This window comes from Hyla sarda, chromosome 8 (genome assembly GCF_029499605.1).
Source record: "Hyla sarda isolate aHylSar1 chromosome 8, aHylSar1.hap1, whole genome shotgun sequence".
NCBI classification, from domain to species: Eukaryota; Metazoa; Chordata; class Amphibia; order Anura; family Hylidae; genus Hyla; species Hyla sarda.
Window position 1 is genome coordinate 48,211,243 of NC_079196.1, and position 17,247 is coordinate 48,228,489.

General features: G+C 43.2%; 1 protein-coding gene across 1 annotated transcript in view; it reads left to right on the forward strand.

The window, feature by feature from the left end:
• The window catches only part of XIRP2 (xin actin binding repeat containing 2), a 468,169-nt gene that overhangs the window by 167,631 nt on the left and 283,291 nt on the right, over nucleotides 1-17,247 (forward strand). Inside the window, exon 4 of the mRNA XM_056534393.1 lies at nucleotides 15,414-15,564. Coding sequence (XP_056390368.1) covers nucleotides 15,414-15,564 — 151 coding nt within the window. The remainder of the gene's footprint in view (nucleotides 1-15,413; nucleotides 15,565-17,247) is intronic.

The following is a 17,247-nucleotide window of genomic DNA, read 5'->3' on the forward strand; positions in this document are numbered from 1 at the left end:
GCAACGTCACGGCACGCCATGCCCCCTCTACTCATCTCTATGGGAAGGGGCGTCCCTCAGCCACAGGACCCATACAATCAGAAATCTTATTCCCTACCCTTTGGATAAGGGATAAGATGTCTAAGGCCGGAGTACCCCTTTAAGACGTCCAATGTATGACATGGGCTTTGACAGATGCACCAAGATCTCCTTTCACTGACTTCTGATGGGAAACCTGCAATAGAAGAATGGGTGGTCAGAACTAAAACCTACCTTACATAGCACATTTCCATAATCTCCCATTCATCCATTACCTGTCTTTTTGGCCTCTATAGGACTGTCATGGTAAGTCTAGTAGACTGCACCTATGAACACAGTGGGCCACTGCAACAATACATTTACAACAGTCTATGCATTTTACAACATTTAGGCCGATGGATGACTCCCAACCTATATATTTCTGATCGAAAATTCTGATTGTAAGGGAACACCCAACATATACAAGTATTTAAGTTAATAGGATAAATCTTACTGTTTTAGTGTAATTTCATAACTGGGCAAAAAATACAGCAGGAAGATTCCTTTATTTAATGCCTCCCTCCCTTATAATAGTTCTTTGTTTTATCTTATATATTGCTACTATCAGCAGCTCACAAAAAATCTTGGGTTCTGTTGATTTAACTATTTCATTGACATTAAAGTGCTAATGTGAACTGTATTTTGTCAATGTATGAACCATTGAAGACATCAATTTAGGCTTCCGTAAAGCTTATAGCAAAATGATGGCTCATCTCAATTTGGTCTATTTTTTTCTCCATGGGTCTATTATACCTGTGTAGGTCATTTTTTTTTTTTTTTTAATGTAATGGAGGAACTAGAACAAAGTAGACTATGAAGCTACTTCTCCTTAGTCCACTCATCATATATTATGATCACATCAATGGCATACCTGGACCCTAACCCAAAATATGCAAATGACTGACTTTGAACAATTTAGAATACTGATATCTTCTTATTTAATAGATTCCTAAGGGGGTAATATGTATAAAAACACAGCCAAGATGGCCTAGGGAGCCATATAGGACAAGCAATGCTTCCTGGGGAAAAAAAAAAAAAACATGCAAATTTGTTCTCCTCCCAAATGCTTCGTCTTCCTCCTAGAGAAGATTCTAATTTGTCTGTTCTAATAGGACCTCTACTACTTCTGTACTCTTCACAAAGGAGGCAGTGCGGCACTGCGTGAGTGTGCTGGATTAGGAATGGCAGGTGGGAGTTGGTGTAGCTGTAATGCCTCTGGTGGTGCTCAGATACTATAATAAGCAAAGTTCATGATATCCGTGAAGAGAAATGAAAATATCGGCACTCACCAGTGTGGCTGCAGGGTCTTCTTTATTGAGACATACTCACATGCGTGGTACAGAAGAGAGGGGAGTGGGGGGACAAGTGGTGGCGACCGAGCTCTAGTTTCGCACACTTGGTGTGCTTCGTCCGGCCATACTTCTGTACTCTATTTATTTATGCTCCTCTGTTTCATATAAGAATAGTGAAAAATGTTCAACTGATCTTACCTTAACAATATGTAAGCAATGCATTTTTCTTGCTTTTTATAAACCATAGATGACATAAACATTAAGCCATATAAGCAATGTATTCAGAAATAATAAGTCCCCTTTAAAGGAGTACTCTGGTGCAGAGTATTCCTGCTCCGTCCTGCCCGGACTGCAAAAAAAATGAAAATAAACCATCACTCACATTCCTGGGTTCCCGCGGAGCGCCACTACAGCTGATGGGTCCTCCGGTCCATCTTCTTCATACTTCCATGTGAACGAAGCGTCACATAGCGCTCACCCTATTATGGGCCGAGGTAGAACATCGCGGCGCCCGGCAATAGGCTGAGCGCCATGTGACGCTTCGTTCACACGGAAGTATGAAGAAGATGGACCGGAGGACTGATCAGCTGTAGTGGCGCTCCACGGGAACCCAGGAAGGTGAGAGATGGTTTATTTTCATTTTTTTTGCAGCCCAGGCAGGACGGAGCAGGAGTTGTCTGCATCAGAGTACTCCTTTAAGGCTCAGTTCACTGTGTACATACCGATTCAGCGGCCCTGCTGAACAGGTGATTGGGATTACCAGTTTTTATCCCACTGCTCTGATCAGATATGAATGGCCTATTCTGAGGATAGGCCATCCATTACGAAGTACCAAACCATGTACCTTTCTTTACAATTGACATTTCATGTGAAGAAACTCTTCCCTATGTAAGAATGAAGGGGGAGATTTCTCAAAACCTGTCCAGAGGAAAAGTTGGTGAGTTGCCCATAGCAACCAATCAAATCGCTTCTTTCATTTCTGAAAAGGCCTCTGGAAAACGAAAGAAGCGATCTGGTTGGTTGTTATGGGCAACTCGGCAACTTTTCTTCTGGACAGGTTTTGATAAATCTCCACCGAAAAGTCTACATTTTGTTACAATAGTACATTAACCCCATTTAAAAAATAAAAATTTAGGATATTGGTCATCCCATTATACCAATGTACTGTCTCGGAGCTTCTTTGAGTAACCACCAGTAGCGATGCGCCCTTCTTCTATAACTGTGAGCGGAATCTAAGGGGAACGCACTCTGATTTATTAATTCTCTTACCAGCCTTGCACTTTGCCGTTCTTGTTGTTCCTCACTGTGAGGTGCTGATTTTGAAGTATAATAAACCATAATTTGCTTTCAGAACTTACCTGAAGAATGAATGGCCGCTTCTCTTTTCGCTTTAAAGATGCCTGTGGAAGCTGTGAGCGTGGCGCTCATCACAAGACAATGAATTGTTTATTGCCCAGCAGGAGACGTCTTGATTGGAGATTGCATACGTTTAGCTTTGACTCCGCTCAACAAATGTTTGCAGTAATTCGGGCCGTGGTGGTGTTTAAAGAAAGATAAATGATGGGACTGGGACCTTCAATGACTAAACTCATAATTATAATCTTAATGTACAATATTCTATATCCCGACTGCAAAACATTTTTCCACCTTCATGGTGTCTTCTTAAGGACATTTAACATAAATAATAGTGTTGCTCGCGAATATTCGCAATGCAAATTTTATTCGCGAATATCGCATATTCGCAAATATTCGCGAATATAGCACTATATATTCGTAATTACGAATATTTGTTTATTTATTTATTTTTATTTTTTATCACAGTACACATCACAGTGATCGTCCCTCTCTGCTTCCAGCTTGTGTGGTGTACAGAAGGCTCTAATACTACTGTGTGAGACTGGCGTGGGAATTTTCGCATATGCGAATTTTCGCTTATACTAATTTTATATATGCTAATTTTCGCATACGCAAATTTTCACATATGCGAAAATAAAACGCGAATATTACGAATATGCGAATTTAGCGAATATATGACGAATATTCGCCCATATATTCGCGAATATTCACGAATTTGAATATGGCCTATGCCGCTCAACACTAATAAATAACTATTATTGTAAAGAAAGTAAAAAACTCATAGAAAAGAAAGGCTAAACTATTATTGGAGCTAAAGGTAAAAAAAAAAATGGATATGGACTGCAATCAAAAGTACAATAATGTGCATATTTATTAATAAGGTAAAACGTTTTCTGATATGTTTATATATAAAACTGATAAAGCACAGGCCTTTGTGTTTTAATAAGATTAAAGGGGTACTCCGCTGCTCAGCGTTTGGTACAAATGGTTCCGAACGCTGGAGCCGGCGCTGGGAGCTCGTGATGTCATAGCCCCGCCCCCTCGTGGTGTCAGGCCCCCTCAATGCAAGTCTATGGGAGGGGGCGTGGCGGCCGCCACGCCCCCTCCCATAGACTTGCATTGAGGGGGCGGGGTGTGATGTCAAGCTCCCGGGGCCGGCTCCAGCGTTCGGAACAGTTTGTTCCGAATGCTGAGCAGCGGAGTACCCCTCTAACCATAAAAACTTTCAAAAATACAAAAAATAGATAATAACCAAAAAAATATGCTAAAATAAAATGAACATTTACAATATATATAATGCACTGGCGACATAGAGAATCAAGAAATATTGTAATGTCGTATGGAAAATAGTCGATGTTGGATAATCATTGTCATAAATTATCATTATGATAGTGTACCAGCAGTATTTAAGAAAATTGGCAAAAAATTCTTCAGGTTCATAGAAAAGATCCATCATTGTTGGAATGTACTGTAGAAATTATATCTGTTCTCTGCAGCCCCACCACAGGTAAAATTAATTATTACTATAACAAGATAATGGATGTGGACGTGCCACTTTGGCTTTGGGTTGCCCTTAGGAGCGGGCTGCCATGCCCCCTCCCATAGACTTGCATTGATGGGGCGAGACGTGACATCATGATGGGGCGTGGCCATAACGTCACATCCGGCACATCCCGCACACAGCGTTCGGAACAAAACTGGGGCATTGAGGGGGCGTGACTAGAGATGAGCGAACTTACAGTAAATTCGATTCGTCACGAACTTCTCGGCTCGGCAGTTGATGACTTTTCCTGCATAAATTAGTTCAGCTTTCCGGTGCTCCGGTGGGCTGGAAAAGGTGGATACAGTCCTAGGAGACTCTTTCCTAGGAATGTATCCACCTTTTCCAGCCCACCGGAGCACCTGAAAGCTGAACTAATTTATGCAGGATAAGTCATCAACTGCCGAGCCGAGAAGTTTGTGACGAATCAAATTTACTGTAAGTTCGCTCATCTCTATTGCCTTTCCTAAAAGTATTGTAAAAGTAACAGTGAGACACAGCCAAGAGAGCATGCTGTCTATTTGTCTGGACCACCTGTGCTTCCAGGCTACGTCTCCCGCTGTCACTTTTATCATTCTGGTGGAAGATGTGATCAAACTTATAGCTGAAGATAGGCTTTGAAGCAGTTTTCAGGAGTTATGTAAATATAGTACAACCTAAATAATCTTCACACAATCGACAAACTTTGTATAAATAAATTACATAAGAAACGTTGTTATATATTTAAAAAGAACTACTAAGAAAAATGCCTATTTCTCCACTTCATCAGGCTACTTTTTCTCCTTCCGAAATTCATCACTAATGCTAAAAGACGGCTAAAATTCGAAGATGGAACAGCTCACTGAGGGATTTGGTTACACGCTGCCAATAAAAATATATGGAGAGGAAGAGTCAACTGCAGAGCAAGACAGTGGCAGAGAGATCTACTAAGTCTTATTTCTCACTGCTATGCTGGGTTTACAGCTTTGACTGCTCTGAGATGCCATCCATGCTGCTGCTGCATCTTCTGAATGTATTCTATGACTACATTTGGTCTATTTCCCGGAATGTATACTTTTTTTTGTGTGGGACCCAAAAGAATAGTCAACTGTACTTTTCAGGTCCTGCACAAAAAAGTAAACATAGTCAAGCACAGTCACTAATAGACTATACAGTGGTCCCTCAACATACGATGGTAATCCGTTCCAAATGGACCATCGTTTGTTGAAACCATCGTATGTTGAGGGATCCGTGCAAGGTAAAGTATAGGACAGTGGTCTACAACCTGCGGACCTCCAGATGTTGCAAAACTACAACACCCAGCATGCCCGGACAGCCGTTGGCTGTCCGGGCATACTGGGAGTTGTAGTTTTGCAACATCTGGAGGTCCGCAGGTTTAAGACCACTGGTATTGGAGGTTATACTCACGTGTCCCCGCTGCTCCGGACCGTCACTGCTCGTCACCGCTACCCTGGATGTCGCCTTCCATCGCTGTCCCCGACGCTCCGGCAAGGCCTCTGCTTCCCCGCCATCCTCGCTCTCCGTCGCCCCCATCACGTCGCTACGCACGCCGCTCCTATTGGATGACGGGACGACGTGGGCAGCGACGTGATGACGACGATGGAGAGCGACGACGATGCAGGGGATCCCGAAGAGGACGCGCCGGATCACCGAGGACAGGTAAGTGATCGTCAGCGGACCACACGGGGCACCGTAAACGGCTATCCGGTGGCAGCTGAAGCAGTCTGCGCTGCCGGATAGCCGTTTATGCGATGGCCCCGACATACAAAAGCATCGTATGTTGTTGCTGCCTTCAACATGCGATGGCCTCTGAGAGGCCATCGTATGTTGAAATGATCGTATGTCGGGGCCATCGTAGGTCGGGGGGTCACGGTACTCAGTTCAGAAAACTAATTTTGCCAATATCGCGCTGTATACCTTGGTTGTATTAGCAAAATGGGATATGAATGGAATCTTATGTAAGGGTCATAAATACTGCTGTTCCTTATATAGTTCAGTTATTCTGAAATATGTACAACCGTCATTATTGTTGTTTTATTATTGTGGGAAACTTTCACTGTTTCAACTTCTGTATATGCTACAAACATTGTAAATATTAAAATGACAATTGAAAGAGAAAATATATTTTTTTTTGCACCTGTTGAATGGATTCTACCACCTGTACAACAATTAACCTTTATCTATATAACAGCGGAAAACACTATTGACTGAAGCATTTCAATTGTCTGGGAGGCATATGTACAAAAGAAGACAGTGGAATCTCTGCTGTAGCTCCCCAGCACGGCTGGAAGTTTATTTTCTTTGTATTATAATTTTAACATACTAGGCATCTATCCAAAAAGAAGATAAAGAAGTTATCGGTAGAAAACTTCTGGTCTCATGTTTAGTTAATGCAACATTGAATTTGTGTCGGGCAGAATATTTAACATTGATTTTCTTGTAGCTAATCAATATTTTCTGTTTTTGTTGCGCTTCTTATCTTTTTCTCTCCATATCCCTATGAGTTTATCCTAATCTCTTAGAGCTCCAGTTGCAACAAGTGTTTTTTAAGGGGGCATTCCAGGGCTGCATTCATAGGTACAAAAGACAAGAACCTGCAGGGAATGGAAAAACTTCTGAAATACTAATAAACCTTAGTTAAAAGATTACTCCGTTGGAAAACTTTTTTTTTTAAATCAACTGCTGCCAGAAAGTTAAACAGATTTGTAAAATACTTCTATTAAAAAAATCTTAATCCTTCCAGTACTTATCAGCTGCTGAATACTACAGAGGAAATTCTTTTCATTTTGGAACACAGTGCTCTCGGCTGACATCATGACCACAGTGCTCTCTGCTGACACCTGTGTCCATTTTAAGAACTGTCCAGAGTAGGAGAAAATCCCCATAGAAACCATATGCTGCTCTGGACAGTTCTTAAAATGGACAGAGATGTCAGCAGAGAGCACTGTGGTCATGATGGCAGCACAGAGCACTGCGTTCCAAAAAAAAAAAAAATTCCTCTGTAGTATTTAACCGCTAATAAGATTTTTTAATAGAAGTAATTTACAAATCTGTTTAACTATCTGGCACCAGTTGATTAAATTAAGAAAAAAAAGTTTTCCACTGGAGTACCCCTTTAAAGTTCCTCCCATCATCCCTGTTTCCCTGCATCAGCAGATGTACTATTGTTGTTATCAATGGTTCTACCGCCTTTTTGTTATGATAACTGGAAGTGTCCCAGAAGTGAGACCTCCATAAATATAATATTCATAGCCTTTTCTAAGGAAAGACTGTGTGGGAATTACAACTTTCTGAAAAGAAAAAAATCCTTTAAAGGGGTACTCCTCTCCCCAGCGTCCAGAACATTAAGTTTCAAATGCTGGGTGCGGCCTTCCGTGGTCGCCCCAGCCCCTCGCCATGCCCCGCCCATGACATCACACCCTGCCCCCTTGATGCAAGTCTATGGGAAGGGGGTATGACAGCCGTCATATGAGAGGGCAGGGCATCAAGTCACAAGGGGGTGGGGCGACCATGGAACTCAGCATTCGGAACTTAAAGGGCCACTCCACCCGAAAACTTTTTTTTTTTTAACCCCTTAAGGACTGAGCCCTTTTTCACCTTAAGGACTCGGCCATTTTTTGCAAATCTGACCACTGTCACTTTAAACATTAATAACTCTGGAATGCTTTTAGTTATCATTCTGATTCCGAGATTGTTTTTTCGTGACATATTCTACTTTAACACAGTGGTAAAATTTTGTGGTAACTTGCATCCTTTCTTGGTGAAAAATCCCAAAATTTGATGAAAAATTTGAAAATTTAGCATTTTTCTAACTTTGTAGCTCTCTGCTTGTAAGGAAAATGGATATTCCAAATATTTTTTTTTTATTCACATATACAATATGTCTACTTTATGTTTGCATCATAAAATTGATGAGTTTTTACTTTTGGAAGACACCAGAGGGCTTCAAAGTTCAGCAGCAATTTTCTAATTTTCCACAAAATTTTGAAACTCGCTTTTTTTCAGGGACAAGTTCAGGTTTGAAGTGGATTTGAAGGGTCTTCATATTAGAAATACCCCATAAATGACCCCATTATAAAAATTGCACCCCCGAAAGTATTCAAAATGACATTCAGTCAGCGTTTTAACCCTTTACGGGTTTCACAGGAATAGCAGCAAAGTGAAGGAGAAAATTCACAATCTTCATTTTTTACACTCGCATATTCTTGTAGACCCAATTTTTGAATTTTTGCAAGGGGTAAAAAGGAGAAAATTTTTACTTGCATTTGAAACCCAATTTCTCTCGAGTAAGCACATACCTCATATGTCTATGTAAAGTGTTCGATGGGCGCAGTAGAGGGCTCAGAAGGGAAGGAGCGTCAAATGGTTTTTGGGGGGCATGTCACCTTTAGGAAGCCCCTATGGTGCCAGAACAGCAAAAAACCCCACATGGCATACCATTTTGGAAACTAGACCCCTCGGGGAACGTAACAAGGGGTAAAGTGAACCTTAATACCCCACAGGTGATTCACGACTTTTGCATATGTAAAAAAAATAAAAAAATTTACCTAAAATGCTTGGTTTCCCCAAAAATTTACATTTATACAAAGGGTTAAAGCAGAAAATACCCCCCAAAATTTGAAGCCCAATTTCTCCCGATTCAGAAAACACCCCATATGGGGGTGAAAAGTGCTTTGTTGGCGCACTACAGGTCTCAGAAGAGAAGGAGTCACATTTGGCTTTTTGAAAGCAAATTTTGCTCTGGGGGCATGCCGCATTTAGGAAGCCCCTATGGTGCCAGGACCGCAAAAAAAAACCACATGGCATACCATTTTGGAAACTAGAGCCCTCGGGGAATGTAACAAGGGGTTAAGTGAACCTTAATACCCCATAGGCGTTTCACGACTATTGCATATGTAAAAAAAATTTAAATTTTTTTACCTAAAATGCTTCTTTTCCCAAAAACTTTACATTTTTAAAAAGGGTAAAAGCAGAAAATACCCCCCAAAATTTGAAGCCCAATTTCTCCCGAGTACGGCGATACCCCATATGTGACCCTAACTGTTGCCTTGAAATACGACAGGGCTCCAAAGTGAGAGCGCCATGCGCATTTGAGGCCTAGATTAGGGATTGCATAGGGGTGGACATAGGGGTATTCTACGCCAGTGATTCCCAAACAGGGTGCCTCCAGCTGTTGCAAAACTCCCAGCATGCCTGGACAGTCAACGGCTGTCCGACAATACTGGGAGTTGTTGTTTTGCAACAGCTGGAGGCTCCGTTTTGGAAACCGTGGCGTATCAGACGTTTTCATTTTTATTGGGGAGGGGAGGGGGGCTGTGTAGGGGTATGTGCATACGTAGTGTTTTTTACTTTTTATTTTATTTTTTGTGTTAGTGTAGTGTAGTGTTTTTAGGGTACAGTCGCACGGGCGGGGCTTCACAGTAGTTTCTCGCTGGCAGTTTGAGCTGTTGCAGAAAATTTGCTGCAGCTCAAACTTGCAGCCCGATACTTACTGTAAGCCTCCGCCCATGTGAGTGTACCCTGTACGTTCACATTGGGGGGGACATCCAGCTGTTGCAAAACTACAACTCCCAGCATGCGCTGACAGACTGTACATGCTGAGAGTTTTAGTTTTGCAACAGCTGTAGGCACACTGGTTATGTATCACGGAGTTTGTGACCTTACTCAGTGTTTCAAAACCAGTGTGCCTCCAGCTGTTGCAAAACTACAACTCCCAGCATGTACGGTGCATGGTGTAAGGTGACTGCTGGGAGTTGTAGTTTGCAACAGCTGGAGGCACACCGGTCGTGAAACACTGAGTTAGGTAAAAGAAAAAACTCTGTTTCACAACCAGTGTGCCTTCAGCTGTTGCAAAACTACAACTCTCAGCAGTCACCGACAGCCAACGGGCATGCTGGGAGTTGTAGTTATGCAACCAGCAGATGCACCACTACAACTCCCAGCATGCACTTTAGCTGTTTGTGCAAGCTGGGAGTTGTAGTTATACAACAGCTGAAGGTACACTTTTCCATAGAAAAAATGTGCCTCCAGCTGTTGCAAAACCATAAGTCCCAGCATGCCCATAAGGGAATGCTGGGTGTTGTGGTGGTCTGCCTTCTGCTGTTGCATAACTACAGCTCCCAGCATGCCCTTTTTGCATGCTGGGAGCTGTTGCTAAGCAACAGCAGGAGGCTGTAACTCACCTCCTGCTGCTGCTCCATCGCAGGCTGTCCCTCGCCGCCGCCGTCGCTCCTGGGGCCCCGATCCCAACATGGACGCCGGGGATCGGGGTCCCCAGCACCCGGGGTCGTCTTCCCGCACCCGCTCACGCCCTCCGGAAGAGGGGCGGAGCGGGTGCGGGACTGACACCCGCAGCAGGCGCCCTGATTGGTCGGCCGGCCAACGAATCAGGGCGATCGTGAGGTGGCACCAGTGCCACCTCACTCCTGCAGGCTCTGGCTGTTCGGGGCCGTCTCTGACGGCCCCGAACAGCCAGTAATTCCGGGTCACCGGGTCACTGGAGACCCGATTGACCCGGAATCGCCGCAGATCGCTGGACTGAATTGTCCAGCGATCTGCGGCGATCGCCGACATGGGGGGGCATAATGACCCCCCTGGGCGATATGCCCCGATGCCTGCTGAACGATTTCAGCAGGCATCCGGCTCCGGTCCCCAACCGGCTAGCGGTGGAGGCCGGAATTCCCACGGGCGTATGGATACGCCCTGCGTCCTTAAGAGGTTAATCAACTGGTGCCAGAAAGTTAAACAGATTTGTAAATTACTTCTATTAAAAAAAAAAATCTTAATCCTTCCTTATTAGTGGCTGTATACTACAGGGGAAGTTCTTTTCTTTTTGGATTTCTTTTCTGTCTGACCACAGTGCTCTCTGCTGACACCTTTGTCTATTTTAGGAACTGTCCAGAGCAGCATATGTTTGCTATAGGGATTTTCTCCTGCTCTGGACAGTTCCTGACATGAACAGAGGTGTCAGCAGAGAGCACTGTGGTCGTGCCAGAAAAGAAATCTAAAATAAAATAATTTCAGCTGTAGTATACAGCCGCTAATAAGTACTGGAAGGATTAAGATTTTTTAATAGAAGTCATTTAAAAATCTGTTTAACTTTCTGGCACCAGTTGATTTAAAAAAAAAAAAAAAAAAGTTTTCCACCGGAGTACCTTTTAATGTTCCGGATGCTGCGGAGTGGAGTACCACTTTAAGGGGTCAGGAAAAATATTTTATAGGCATTTAGGCTTATAAAAGGGTCAGTTACCTTACCCATCCCTCCTTACTGCCCACCAATGTTTGCAGGTCCCCACTGATCTCCACTTTCTTGACACACAGGAAATGCCTACTCTGCCAATCACTAGCTGCAGTGGTAATCTGTCATAACCAGTGGTTGGTTCAGCAGGCAGCGCGGCTTCAGTTAGGAGTGCAGGGAGGACTATCACTGCTGGGGCTTCAAAAGACCAGGAAAGCTGGGCGGCACATTGTATGTGTGCCACTCAGCTTTCCCAAGCTCCTGAAATGCTCCAATATGGCTGCTTTACCAGAGAGATAGTCTCTTTGTATTTTCTGATGTGGCATAGTTTTAATTATTGATTTGTTATTTATTGATTAGTTGATTACCCAACAAAACGTGAATCTATAGTCTAAGTGCAAAGGCAAAAAAATAAAAAATAATAATTTAAAAGACTGCGTTTCTTTCCCAAAAGATTTAGGTGGGAGGTCTGGGAATGCAGAGTATTCAGCTAGTGAATATATAAAAAGCGTGGAAACATTTTTAACGTAGAATGCAAATTAATAGTTGATATTTTACACTGCTGTCTTCATTGCCCTGACTTCACTCATGTTCTACCTTGTTCTATTCTCATCAGATACACATGAATAATAACATATACAAATGACTGTACCAGCCTCCACGGGGCTCCTGGCAGATTCTTATGGAAACTTGTTAGCACATTAAAATGAATCTGCCTAGAATAGAAGTAGTTATTTCCTTCCCCTAATGTTGGCCAACAAAACACAACCCTGACTGACTCAGCGTCATCCACAGAGTTATTATTAATTCATCAGGTTCTTAATTTAATATCAGGAGTCTTATGTAAGACAGGGGGGAATATTATCCTGGTTCCTATACTGTGCTTTCTGGGCTACTATAGTGCTCAGATGGTTGTCACATCAATGTAGACTACGGTAGACACATACTACACCTATTCAAGAAAGCTATCCAAGGAAAAGGTCTTTGGGAAGAGCGCTAAAGACATTTTTTTTTTTTTATCAGAAAAATGTATAGCATATTATTGGGATCTTGTGAATGCCTGTTTGGAGGGGATCAGACCACTTTAAAGGGGTACTCTGGTGCTAAGACATCTTATCCCCTATCCAAAGGATAGGGCATAAGATGCCTGATAGCGGGGTTCCCGCCACTGGATCTTGCCCGCAGCACCCTGTTATAATCAGTCCCCGGAGCATGTTCGCTCCGGGTCTGATTACTGGCGATCACGGAGGCAGGAGCATTGTGACATCACGGCCCCGCCCCCGTGTGATGTCACGCTCCACCCCCTCAATGCAAGCCTATGGGAGGGGGCGTGACAGAAAAGTTTTATTCCAAAAAACACTCCCCCACAAGCCCTTGTTAACCATTTTGTTAATGGTAAACAAAAAAGACGTGGGTCATCGTCATACTCCACCAAATCAGAAGTAGTCCTCTGCATACACGGTTCTGAAATGAAAAGAAAAATGGTAAGTACATTTATGGCGCTCACCCCTGGGGAGAACACCCATAAAGCAGGGTTTCCAAACAAGGAGCCCCAAACTACACCCCACCCCCCCATCATTTCCAGACAGCCTTTGGCTGTGTGGGAATGATGGGAGTTGTAATTTAACAACAGCAAGCCTCCGGTTAAGCACCAGCTGTAGTCTCACTGTTCCTAAACTACAGCTCCCATGATGGCAGTTGTAGTTTAGCAACAGCTGTTGGAAGACTACCACTCTCAGGATGCCCTTACAGTGAGGACATGCTGGAAGTTGTAGTAGCAACAGTTAGCGGGCGGATGGTAGATGCGGGAGGGTGACCGAGGAGTGGAGCTGCACAAAATGTCGCACAATAAAAACTTTATGTGCGACTTTTTAAAAAAAATGCTAGATATAAACAAGAGATTGGGGGTTCAATCCAAATATAAATATCTATTGTGGGTGCTGATCAGTGTATAAAACAACGTACAGGGCAATGAAAGAAAAAAGGGAAAACTCTGAATATGTATCAGCACACAACACACAAATGTTGAATAAGTATAACAATTTTATTAATTACATATACACCAAGTATTTAATTATACAAAAATGGGGAAGAAAAGAGATGATAAAACCATTTAAAATAATTGGCTGAAGATGTGAGCCCAAGTACTCATCTAGGGAGGGGCCATGAACCCCCTCTCCTAGAAACAGGCACCCGTCCTACTGAATTGAATAAATCATCACTCCATACAGATAAAGCTATTATACATCATAGGTACAAAGGCTATGCAGCAATATAATCAGTAGTATATAGACAACAAAAAGTAGCTATAGGTGACACTGACATAACCTGTAATACTTGCATATGTTATGTACATAGAACAAGCGTTCCAAAGATCTGGACCAGATGTAAAAGGGTCAGCAGGAGGACGGGGCCACAAATGAACCCACGCGTTTCGTCGCTCCCAAAGATGACTTCCTCAGGGGTTTTAGTATTTTTAATTTTTAGCATTTTTTAAAATGCTATCTAAAGCAAGTTTTGTAAGCCAGGTCTGACCTAGCTTACACTTGTGACTTTTTAAGGAGGTTTTTGTGACCTTTTTTTTTTTTTTTTGCCTACGTGCGACTTTCGCACTTGATATATTCCCAACCACTGCAAAGTGAAAACTGAAAATTGCTTAGGTAGGGCTGATTGGTACTTAAAGGGGTACTCCGGTGAAAACATTTTTTCTTTTAAATCAACTGGTGGCAGAAAGTTAAACATATTTGTAAATTACTTCTATTAAAAAAACTTAATCCTTCCTGTACTTATTAGCTGCTGAATACTACAGAGGAAATTATTTTCTTTTTGGAACGCTCTCTGATGACATCACGAGCACAGTTCTCTCTGCTGACGTTATTATAATAATAAGAACGCTTTATTTATTGTTGTCCTTAGTGGGATTTGAACCCAAGTCCCCAGCACTGCAAGGCAGTGCTAACCATTGAGCCACCATGCTGCCCTTAGCATATATCTGCTATGCATGGTTGCTAAAATGGACAGAGATGTCAGCAGAGAGCACTGTGCTCGTGATGTCATCAGTGTTACAAAAAGAAAGGAATTTCCTCTGTAGCATTCAGCAGCTAATAAGTACTGGAAGGATTAAGAAGTAATTTACAAATATGTTTAACTTTCTGCCACCAGTTGATTAAAAGAAAAAAGGTTTTCACCGGAGTACCCCTTTAATGCGTGCCCACAAATGTTGCACAAAAAATTGCTTAGGCGCACGTGCGACTTTTTGTGCAACTTTTGTAAGCAAAAAAAAATAAAACCTCTAAATCCCTTGATAAATCTCCCTTAGGCTGGGTTCACACTACGTTTTGTCCCATACGGGAGCGCATACGGCAGGGGGGAGCTAAAAGCTCGCGCTCCCGTATGTCACCGTATGCGCTCCCGTATGTCATTCATTTCAATGAGCCGACCGGAGTGAAACGTTCGGTCCGGTCGGCTCATTTTTGCGCCGTATGCGCTTTTACAACCGGACCTAAAACCGTGGTTGACCACAGTTTTAGGTCCGGTTGTAAAAGCGCATACGGCGCAAAAATGAGCCGACCGGACCGAACGTTTCACTCCGGTCGGCTCATTGAAATGAATGACATACGGGAGCGCATACGGTCACATACGGGAGCGCGAGCGTTTAGCTCCCTCCTGCCGTATGCGCTCCCGTATGGGACAAAACGTAGTGTGAACCCAGCCTTACACTGTTTGGAAAACACTGCTCTTACGTATCAGCATCTCTTCTTCTACAACTTGCAGGGTACAGTATAATTTCCATCTATTCACTGTCCAGGTTAGAGAACATTGGAGTGTTATAATCTGAAACGTCACTTTTGCTGTAGACACCCTTAGGAAAAACTGCATGTGTTTCCTCCTGATAACTTTCAGCAAACATCCCTTTTATATCTGCTAACAGGAAGCTGAAATCGAGAGAAGTTTACGCTCCCCGGCACCGAAGAAACACACTGGGAATTATTCCAGCCTTTCGAAAAAAGATTCCAGTAAGCAAGGTGGCAGATCTGTCCTCGCCGACATGTCCGAGAACGCCAAGGATGGCAGCGTGGCAGGTGAGATTACACTGTCTATGGCATTTAAAGGAACACTGTACCTAAAGTCTATGTTATCTTTATTTGCTGTATAGTTGGTGACAGCTATTGTTCCCTGTTATCAGCCGTTTAAGAATAAGGAGATGCTGATTGTAGTGTTCTTTCATAGGATGACTGGTAGGAAGTGCAGATGAATTGTCTGCCTTGGATTACTATTACTATATACTGTACGTATGACTGTCATTAGCAGCTCATGTAAAATGTACTTTAATACATGTTATACTTTAGGTTTATTGCTCCTTGTATTACTATACAAAGCAATAGGCTGAAATCTCACATCGACGATTCATGACAGATTTTCTAATTTGTTTCGAATTTACACCATGATGTACGTGGATGGGTTTTCTGAATCACCACTAAAATGTAGAAAAAAATCTACATTAAATTCGAGCCATGACCCATATTTTTAAAGGGGTATTCCAGTATTTTTTTTCTTTAGCCTTTAAACCCATAAGGCCAAGTGATAATTCTGTGTAATTTACTTCTATTACCTCTGTACGCCCCTTAGATCTGTTTTCATGCGCAGGACCCACATCCAGAAGTGATGAAGTATAAGTCTTGTTATTTTACTCTTGTCTCTGCCCTTTCCCAGCATTCCTTACAGTCAGAAACAATATGTCATAAGTCACAAGGTTTTCAGGGGGCGTGGTTATGCTGCAGTGTGTGGGTGGATAGCATTACATCAATAAATTCCATCCACCCTGCTATCTGCCCACCCACTGCAGCATAGCCACACCCTTTAGGAGACCATGTGACTTGTGACATATTGGGGGAGATGTATCAAAACCTGTCCAGAGGAATAGTTGCTGAGTTACTCATAGCAACCAATCAGATCGCTTCTTTCATTTCTCAGAGGCCTTTTGAAGAATGAAAGAAGTGATCTGATTGGTTGCTATGAGCAACTCAGCAACTTTTCCTCTGGACAGGTTTTGATAAATCTCCCCCAGTGTCTCTTACAAAATCTCCTGGAGTTCCCCTTTAAAGTGTAGCTCCCACCATCCCTTTTTTTTTCTTTCTGTCCCTGCCTATTGCCCATCTATCCCTAACCCCCTCCCTGCCTTTACATTTTTTTTTTACTATATTAAAAATGTTTTTTGTCTGCCTGGTAGTGTTCTCACTACCAGGCAGACTTCCCCAGCAGGCGTGACGTCACTGATGCCTGCTGGGGGGTCCGACATCTGACCTTAGTTCAACTATACAGGGTGCCTCCAGCTGTTTCACCACTACAACTCCCAGCTTGCCCTGACATCTATTGGCTGTCAGGGCATGCTGGGAGTTGTAGTGGAGAAACAACTGGAGGCACCCTGTGGTGAAAACAGTCTCAGCTGCAGCTGCCACACATCCCGCTCCCCCAGACCCCGCCGCGCAACACCCCCCACTCTCCTCCCTCCGCTCGCCCTAAAAAGACATTCCACTCCCCCAAACTCCGCAACTCCATCACCCCCAGACCCTGCCGTGCAACACCCCCCACCTCCCTCCCTCCACCTGCCCGAAAAAGACATTCTGCTCCCCCAAACTCCGCAATTCCATCACTCCCAGACCCCGCCACGCAACTACTCCCACCCCCCTCCCTCCGCCCTCCCAAAAAATACATTCCGCTCCCCTAAACTCTGCAACTCCATCACCTCCAGACCACCCCCCCTG